Source organism: Musca vetustissima, unplaced genomic scaffold, assembly GCF_032173495.1.
Source record: "Musca vetustissima isolate MV318-11 ecotype Yass unplaced genomic scaffold, APGP_CSIRO_Mvet_v1 utg19679, whole genome shotgun sequence".
NCBI lineage: Eukaryota > Metazoa > Arthropoda > Insecta > Diptera > Muscidae > Musca > Musca vetustissima.
In genome coordinates, this window is record NW_026876606.1 from 110,161 (window position 1) to 120,493 (window position 10,333).

The following is a 10,333-nucleotide window of genomic DNA, read 5'->3' on the forward strand; positions in this document are numbered from 1 at the left end:
CCATTTTGTGTAATTTTTGTACAACTTAATTTCAAATTGAACTTTGCAAATTAAAAAAAAAATGTTTTGAATAATTTTTGTGTTTGGTCATAAAACAAGTGATCCAAAAATGGCTGAGTTTGCAAAATCTTACTGCATAATATTCTTTCAGTGAACTCCAGTAAGTTTGTTGTTCAACTGTCGAACTTGCTCTCTCACTTGACTCTCTTTTACTGGATTTTTGGGTAAACAGACAACATTTAGTAACATTTGGCAATAATTGTTACCAAATATCGAGTAGACAGACAGATCTATTATTGTTTATTTTCCATTTTTAGCACAAATAATTCACAAAACTAAATATTTTCTCCTTTTTTATATTTTTTTCTAATTTGTTTTTTTCCTGGTTTGTAATAAATATACAGTGACGAGCAGAAATGTGTACATGTTTGTGCATTGGACACTTTACGTCATAAAAATAAAAATATAAAAGCAAATTCAAAAATGTTGTTTATAACGTATTTCGTACTTAACAAATCAACCTAAAGTTATAGAATTTAGCTCTTTAATTTCTAAGAAAAAAAAAACAGAGAAAAGTAAATCAGCCCCAATGTACTCACTTTTGCACTTTCATTGGAATTATTCTTCCAATCACCTCAGATCCACTGCCAAAGGTCGTCTAAATTATTAGGGGCTGATTGGTATTGTCCCACCTCTCTCTTTGCGATTGGCCCAAATTATCGTTCGGATTGATGTCGAAACATTGTGCTGACCACTGTGTTAATTCAAAATTTTGCTCACGAAGATTTTCTCACGAGTTTTGACGTATATCTTTAATCACCGTCCTGCACATAACAACTTCTTCTTAGAATAGGCGTTCTTAGATACCTAAACTGACTGATATGACTCTACAATGATCTAAATGGACTTCTTCCATTATTATATTGTCAATTTTTTAACATCGATCCAGGACCCACAAGTTAAAGCCTACGCATACCATGGCAATTCCTCAACCGTGCTTCACATTGAGCCTTTGAATTACTTTTCATCACCAAAAATGCTTATCATCGGATTGAAAACGGTTGAATTTGGATTCGTCGGACCCGATCAGACGTTTCCAGTCGACCAAGTTCAACTTTTCGTCTAGTTGAAAAGTCTTTACCCTAATTTTTCAGTTTTTTCCTATAATAGAGTAACTTCTGGTAATGTGGACCATGCGTCAAATGTGGACCACCCCCCATATCTAAGAAAATGCTTGAAATATGCCAATGCCGCCTTGATATATGTTTTCCTAATTAGTGAGAACAAACATCAAACTTGGTTTTTAATAAATAATTGCAATGTTGAAAATTTAGTAGGTGAAAATGTAGCTCAGATTGTAAAAGTGTGATTTGAACATTTTTTAGCACAATAGTCGAACGATTTTGTAAAATAGTCGAACATTTTGTTTTTCTCGAATATAAAGAGGTTATGTGGTTTTCTTGTTTTCTTTAACAAAAATACACGTTTATCTGTAATTACTTTCCGTTATTTTTAAATTTTTATTCATTTTTGAAGCCGATAATTATTTTTAAATAAAAATATTCAATGTGGGGTAATGTGGACCACTATAAAAAAAGTGGGACATTTTCATGAGGACGAGTTCGAAACAAGGGCGCATTTAATATGCGAGTAGGTATTCTATCCTCTGAAAACTCGATATCCGAAATTATAGGTGCCTCGGTTGGATAATGAAGCAAAATACCGCAAATGGGGTGATACCCTTAAATGGGGGCTATTCCAAAACATGGGCCCATATATTTTTACATTCATTGTTACCCAAGAGTGCAATAAATTGAAATTTATAACAATTAATCCACAACCTACCTTTAACTGACTGATCCTCATTACCCACACATACTGGTCCACATTACCCGCCAAGTTATTTTTATTTGCAGTTTAGAGTTTTTTGAAATATAATGCAATAACATTTTTATGGACAAATATATATAATTTTTGACCTAGAATATAATTAGCCAACAAATCTACCATGTTGTGAAAACAATTTGTTTTTATTTTTTACCTTTGTTACGCCCACAATATCAAAAAAAGAAAATGGTGGTCCACATTACCCGAAGTTACTCTACAGGTTTTTAGTCTTTTTTTAATGCTGCTATATCCAATGTCGGGAAGGGCTCTTCACGCCGTTCATTGACTAACAGGTTTGACGAGTACTTACGAAGCATATTTTGGTGTTAAAACTTATCAAATTACATTTCCCTTGTCATTAGGCGTGGGCCCACACAGCTTATAAGCGGTGTACGACCTCTAATTTGAGGTTTGGGAACAACGGAACACCGTTTTTGTACCCATATGATCAATAATTGACACAATTTAAGTCCCTTTGCAATTTCCAGGGTAGAACAGATTTTTCAGCTTTTTCCGAATGGCTTCTACATGGTTATTATATATATTTCTTCTTGATTTATTATTATTAGTTATTTATTTGATTTTTTTAGTAAACGGGATTTAAATGATGTAAAACTTATATATTTTCTTAAAAAACTATTGAAAACCAAAAAAAGATTTAAAAAAAGTGATTTTAAATTCCTTTTCTTGGCATTATTAAAAAATGCAGACGTGCAAAAATGAGTACATTGGGGTTGATTTCGTTTTCTTTATTTTTTCTTAGTTATTTTTAAGAGTTAGATTTTTCAATTTAGTTTGTTTTGTTAAGTACAAAATACCCAATAAAATGCAACCAACATTTGAATTAGCTTTTTTAGTTTTATTTTTATGACGTAAAAAGTGTCCAAAATGCAAACATGTACTCGTTTCTGATCGCCACTGTATATTATTTGTATGTATAATTACATATGATAGACATTGCGAATGAACGGGTAATTCACGTCGCCAGTTCCATCGCTCTCGTGTGCACGTTTCATCAGCCATGTGTCGTACGTTCTACCTTAAGTATTCCCTGACAAACATAAACATCGATTTAAATCGCAATGAATTTGTATTCAACTGACAAATATTTCGGACATTTTGCTGAAATAAAAAGTATTTTATATGTAAAATCAATGAATAAATATACTTAATTATTGTGCAACTCATTCCACGTCCATTAATCACTTTTAATCAGTGCTGCCAGTGCTGTGATATCGCTTTTGTTATCGGCTGTTTACCATCTCTGGCGATACAAGTTGCATTTTTCTCAACATTATTTTCTTCGTTCCATTTCGTATTAATCGGATATTTCGTTTTTATTCGCGTGGTATAGGAACAATCGTACAAAACGGCAACATAAGAGCTAATACCGGCACTAAAGAATAGCGAACAATATTATCAGGAAGGGAGCTGTGTGACGACAGACAAGATACAAAGATCAAAGTTCGAGGAGTCTCCACTCAAAAACAAGAGGACATACGGCGTTCGGTCTACCGAAAAGGAGTTGCATATTTTTTTTTTGCTCAACGGACATATATCGTAAATAAATATGACGGCTGATGCAATGGACCAAACAAGTGAGGCATCCCCTCCGGTCTCTATGTTCATGTCAATCGTACAGGAAATATTCTACAGTCCCATGAATCTCGCATTAGTGGCCATCATTGCTTTCTTAGTTTACAAAATAATAAAGGACCGCATAGAAGTACCAAGTGTGGGATCGCAGAAACCTCCCGAACCAGAATTGCCAAAACTGCGTCGTGACTTTACTGTTGCTGAGCTGAGACAGTACGACGGCACTGGTCCAGATGGCAGAGTTCTGATTGCTGTCAATGGAAATGTTTTCGACGTGACCAGAGGCAAACGATTTTACGGACCAGGTAATACAAATGGAATTACATTATGATTACTCACACTCGCATATGTACATGTCGAAGTGTGTGTATTTTATATGAACACAAATGTGCAATTGTTTTTTGTAAAGTTGTGAAGAGAGAAAGAACAGAACATTCGGCAATCTTCTTCTATAATTCGGTTTCCTTATCTTCAAACACTTGGCGTGATAGTATCAGCTTCATCGCCGTTCTCATTTCTCTGTGTTACACACAATGATAACTTGACATTGTCTAGAGTGTAACACGCACTTGAAATTTCTGCCTAGTAATGGTCCGAAATACATTCGGGCGCAACGTACGTACATGTCCGGTGTTGGATCACATCCAATTTTTGATTCCCAATATTGTGTTTTGTTATGGACTCGTTGTCTATGATGGTAATAATCCTGACCTGGGTATGAAAAAATAAATACAAGTTCTATGTGAGCACTGTATACCAAATCAAATTGTTGATATATATTTTTCGACTCTATTGATCATCAGCAAGTTTCGTATAGATAATACGATTTGTAATGCAAATGACTTTACATTTATATGTGATTTGTAATGCAAATGGCTTAAGACGTTTTTGAAGACTTTCATTACATATCACGCAATTCTGATATGTATAACATTGGATTTTATACAAAGGATGTCATTGATAGTCTGGGGGCAATATATTTTCCCAAAAAGTATACCATTTGCAATACTTCACATATAATTGAATATGAAAATATGTATCTGCATATGTATTACCTAGGGTTCAGCATGAGTCTTGAACATATGCACTCAATTCAATTCTCTTGTCCAGTGAACGGAGCGTAACATTGCTCACTCCAATCGGTTATATTCAAATGTGCTGCCTTCCTTTAATATTCTATTCTACTATTCAAGTTAATTTTTGCAAGCGATGTCGGACAGTTTGTGTCGTTATTTTTACTCCATAATTTTTCTACATCTGTGCTCTACAACGTGCCAACTTTATTTAGATTTACGGCTCATTTCAAATTTGATAACCATATATATTTAAAACTTTAGCCCATTTGATCCAATCGTGATAAATGTTCAAACAAGTTCTGCCAGGAGTTAATGCACAACAAGACCAAAATGACCACCTCTTTTGGTCCTGTACCTTGAGTGCATGGTGGTACTCAAGGTGCCACCATGTCTCCGCACAATACGGCACACATATTCGCCTGTCCAAAAAACCTTACAGATTTACGCCCAGAGGACTTTTGGACTAGACCAGTGGAAGTGCCACAACTACCAACCGATTCTATCCTCACATAAATTAAATATATAATATTTAATTATGAATGGTCATGTTTTTTTTTAATTTCTTAAAAAACACTTCAGTCGTCAACTAAAATTATGACGAAGAAATCTTCATCATACTTTGTTACCGCCGTTCCGCCATATATATCAATACATTCATCAAAATATGAACAGTAAACATTTAATTATGACAAAACCTGGGGAACAAACAATTCCAACAATCACATTTAAATAGTAAATGTATTCTAATTTACTTGTGTACTTCTCTTTTAGGCGGTCCTTATGCATCATTTGCAGGTCGGGATGCCTCTCGCAATCTTGCTACGTTTAGTGTAGCTACAAATGATAAGGATGAATACGATGATTTGAGTGATCTAACAGCTATGGAGATGGATTCCGTACTGGAATGGGAGATGCAATTTAAGGGTTAGTCGCTGATATATTAATTAAGGAGAATCTGAAATATAGACTTTTCCTTTTTATTCATATAGAAAAGTATGATCTTGTTGGAAAGTTGCTGCGTAAAGGAGAGCAGCCAACCAATTACGAAGATGAAGAAGAGGACACGGATAAGGATTCTAAAGCTAACGATGTTGCTGCAGCCTCGAATGAGAGTAAGGATAACGCTACACCCGTAGCAGGCGACGAAACAATTAGAAAACGCAACACTACCTCAACTACAGAGGAAGTAAAATAAACGTTGTATATTGCATTGACTGCATATAGATTTATTTAGTTAAGTTTTCCGTCGTAGTTTTTTAACCTTTACAGTCAATATCTCCAAATTCTCTGTTGCTTTATTGTATCAATCATTACATTCGTTTCCAAATTGACACTGATCACTATTTAAACTTTTTGGATGTGGCTTAAATAAAAAAATAATATATTTTCAACATAATTTAAAATAGTAAAATTAATCTGTGGATCGAATTAATTTGTCCTGCAACAAGGGATGTATGTGTCCTATTCTAATATTACATGGTGGAAGACATAAATATACACACATATATTTTTTAAATAGTAGCCTAGTAATAAATTCCCTTACAGGGATTAAGAAATTAGTTTGTTTTTTAATCGTACGATATTCTGGAGATGGATACCAACAACAATGTTACGTGCATTTGTCGCAAAGCGTACTACACATAATAGTGGTAAAAGTATGCATTTGTCTTCAAATACCTTGTTAACCACAAAGTCGTGCACCAACGAACTTCTCAGTGAGGTGGTATAGCTGGAACGCAAGTATTTCGATTTGTTACAATAAACATTTGGGTATTTGGGTTTGGGTTTTTTTTTTTTTTTTGTAAAGAACCTATAAATAGCTTCTGGGGAGAATATCCCTAACAAAAAAACTAAGGGAACTGATGTGGATCGCCACTGATACGAAAATATACAGCCTTATTTTGGATATTCGCTAACGAGATTTCTCGCATGTGAAAAATGTTTCGCTTTCACATTCTCGGATTATTCTGAATGTATGGGGGAAGCAAATGCGGATTCGAATAATGTGAGTTGCCATATTGTAATTTATTTTAATCGCAAAGAAAATGCCCACAAGACATTAGCAATGTATGCTCTTTTTAGAAGAAAATGTATTTATCTTGTCAAATGGTAAAATCTTTCAATACAAAATAATTTACAGATTAATTTATGCTTTTAATTCATTTATTTTTATACATTTCTTGTAGTTCGATCTTTTTTCAATATGAATACTTCTAAAAAGGTAAAATTACAATAAAATCAACTGAATTCAATTGGTCTGTTCTTGTACTGCAAGAATCTACTAAGCATGGCATAATGATAGAAGGTATTCTCTGGAATTCATATATAAAAAATATACCAATACAGCTTTAGATGCATAAAATAATGAAGAACAAATAGAATGGGATTCATGTTCAATAATCGATTTTTGCCAAAAATGTATCTGGAAAATTTGCCCTGATGCGTTCTCTAGATGTCCGAAGCCGTGGAAGCTTGGTGACATTTTGTGGTACGAAACAATTCAACATTAAGGGGACCTCCCCCATTCTCAATTTTAAATTTTCAAGGTGTTCATTGGGCTGGTATATGAATACCAATGTTGAGGTTTGTAACTTGACACATGTATAATTGAAGATTTAAATAGAAGAAATATAATTTGCTAAATTTGGTAGTTGTTGCTTTGTTGTTGTTTTTGGTGATTAAATAAAAAACCTTATTTTTGATGGCGGGCATGATAACTCTTCACTGGAACATCGGAATCCGGAAATTACAAGGGTGTTAGGTTAGGGATATGCGGTTGTAAATAACAACCGTACAACAAAAGAATGTGCTGTTTGTGAGGGATTGAGGTCAACCATGACATAGCCTCTTCCCATGGCAAGAACTTGACAGCTAAGCCTGAATAAACTTGTTGAGGCGCCCAGGTATCAAGGCTCTATTCTAATACAGTCGGAACCCTGACTGCAAACCATAGATTTGAATTAAATCAAAAAACTAAATTACATTTTTTGACACCGAGAAAGGGGGGTCCCCTTATTAGGGGTTTGGATATATTTTATATAAAGTTTGTAATACATTGGAATTTATCCAATGTATTTCTTCCGTAACTTAATGTTTGGTTGATTTTTAATTAAATTTGGTAAAGAACAGTCATATATTAACAACATATGTCAAAATGGTTGTCAACGTGAATCAAATAAAAAAATTGTAATCAGCTTTAAGCATGAGTATAATATGTATAATTATGCCACGGAATAAAACTTGATCGAGACAAAGTCTTTTGAAAGTCTAATAGTTGATGTTGAAAGATTTTTCTTTGTACATACCATGGTATAATTATTATTATTGTACCATGGTACAAGTTAATAAAAAGACTTGTGTGCCTTTTGGTGAGTTAGAATGAACTAACTTCTTTATTCAAATCAAAAACTTATTCTACTTAAACTAAACAAATCAAAATTGCTGACAATACGCTGACACTACACTTCCCATGATCACGCCACCAGACGTAACACGACTCCATGCTAAGCACACAACAGTCAACCAAGCAAAGCTCACAAAGGCAACATTGTTGCCTGTTAGTTTGGCAGGGATGTGCTAACTACCCCCTCACTTAAGTGAAGGCCGTCCTCGGTCTTCTTTATAGCCATTGCTACGGCAGATTTAAAATCTCGCTGTTCTCTCTTCTTCACCCTACGCTTAATGAGGCACAATATGGAATAGAGTAATCCGATACTCATAAAAACAACACAACCAACTAATATTGGCCGCACTTTTGCATCTCTTTCAAGTTCGCCAATATATTGTAAGTTTTGCAAGTTCATCTCATGGACAGATGATAAACTTAAAATTTCGCTGTGGTTGTTTATAATAATTGAGGGAAATGATGGTGTTCCTGGTTTCCGCATATCAATGTTGTTTCTATTTACGAACAGCGTACCATTGACAGTCACATTTTTTTCAAAAGTTATTAGGAATGTGCCGTTTATGTTTCTGACATTTTCGGTTGCTTCTTTCACTTCTGCAATAGCGTCATTCACAATGACAATTCCATCATCGATTTCTGCCACTTTTTCAAGATTATTGCTTTGCGTATTACAGTGTGCTGATTTACCCGATATGAGTTGTTGAGCGCAGGTTGACTCTGGCATCAGTTGACAATAGGTTGAAGATATTGCGTGCTTGCAATCTGTTGCTGAATAAGTCTTTCCTTCACAGTCTACCACAGTGTTGGTGTCAGCGAATTGAATAATTTTATTGAAGTGGGGAACTGGGAATAAAGAAATTTTCTGACATGTTCGTATTGGAATGGGATATCTAATGATAAAATGCAAACAAAATTCATTTGATATTACTTTTACTTTAGACAAATACATTAGTTCTGATATGGTAAAATCTGTGTATTGCTCATTGATCTGATTTTTTATAAAAAATTTTAAATCATCCTGGTCCAAAACTGTGGGATTTATAATATTGATTTTAGCCAAAGTTACAGATAAAATTATATTTTGTAATTCCATAAGCAGCATTCTGTTTCTAGCCATTAAAATTTCAAAAAGTTTAACAGTATCAATTTGTTCCTTTCGTTCGGTATTTAAGATTGTGTTTACTGCATTGGTCAACTTTTCTATTTGGATCTGTATTTTCGTATTTATTTCTATTTGTCTGTTGTTGGAATCTACGAGTTGTTTCTCGACAAATTTGACATCATCCCAGTCATCGGCATCTGGTGTACCGGCAATAACCTTCAGTGCTGTGCCTATAAGATTGATGCTTCTCGCATGCCGATGATGTACGGTGAGTGTTGTTAAAAGAGTATCAATATGCAATACATCGGCCTCCAATATCTTTTTAACATGCGTCTGAGGGAAGATCTGTATTGCGTTTTTTGTATCGTCTAATATCTCGGAATACGTTGTAAGGTTTGTCGTATGTCTTAAGTACCCATATTTGTTCCATATAATCGCGTTCCCGTCCAAAATTGGTATATTATCGGAATGCGAATAATCAATAATCTTTGCAAATGTGAGGTTTATCATAAGAAGCAATTGTAGTGTTAGCCTGCGTAAAGAAAAATAAAAGGTAGACGAAGAAACATTTAGACATCTTATTGAAAGGATTATCTTAGGTTGTCCTTATGGACCACCCTCCCCTTTATTAGGACAGTTGTCCCCATGTCTGCTTCAACAGTAGCTTCTTCATAAAGTGGGGTCATTTTATTTCCAAGTCTACGATTATTCTTAACAAAGACTTTGTCTCCCACGTTATAAACTTTGTCATAACGACTTTTGTTGAAGTATTGTAACTGCCTGTTTTGCGCGTTACAGATTCGCTCTTTAATCTTTTCTCTTACTTCAGAAGGTGTAGAATGTATCGTATCAATAGGTCTCTCATTCGTGACAGAATGAATTGTCCGGTTATATTCTATGGTCGATTGTAAGATGAGTTCGACAGTGTCATCGATCTTCCTTTCTATTTTTAGGCATCTTGCGATTTCGGCAAGAGTGCTGTGAAATCTCTCTACCTGCCCGTTTGATGTGCTGTGTAGAGGAGGTGAATTGACAATTTCGACATTAAACCTGTTTTTCAGAATTGATCTGATAGTCTCGGAGTTAAAAGACCTCTCATTGTCACAATAGACAATTTTGGTGTTTGGAAAAATATTCATTAATTGGAGAATCGGTTCTCTTATGTCCAGAATTGTTCTGGTGGCTATTGGCTGTACCACTGCGAATTTTGAGAATTTATCCACGCAAGTTAAGAAATGTTTTTTATCAGTTGAATAAATGTCAATA

The 10,333-nt window shown here is 34.5% G+C and overlaps 1 protein-coding gene across 1 annotated transcript; it reads left to right on the plus strand.

The window, feature by feature from the left end:
- The first annotated feature begins 3,449 nt into the window (after positions 1 to 3,449).
- LOC133321154 (membrane-associated progesterone receptor component 1-like) lies at positions 3,450 to 5,754 on the plus strand. Its single transcript, XM_061530246.1, has 3 exons — positions 3,450 to 3,788; positions 5,331 to 5,483; positions 5,549 to 5,754. The coding sequence occupies exons 1-3, from the start codon at positions 3,458 to 3,460 to the stop codon at positions 5,752 to 5,754; spliced, it is 690 nt and encodes a 229-aa protein (XP_061386230.1). The 5' UTR covers positions 3,450 to 3,457.
- Positions 5,755 to 10,333: the final 4,579 nt, after the last annotated feature.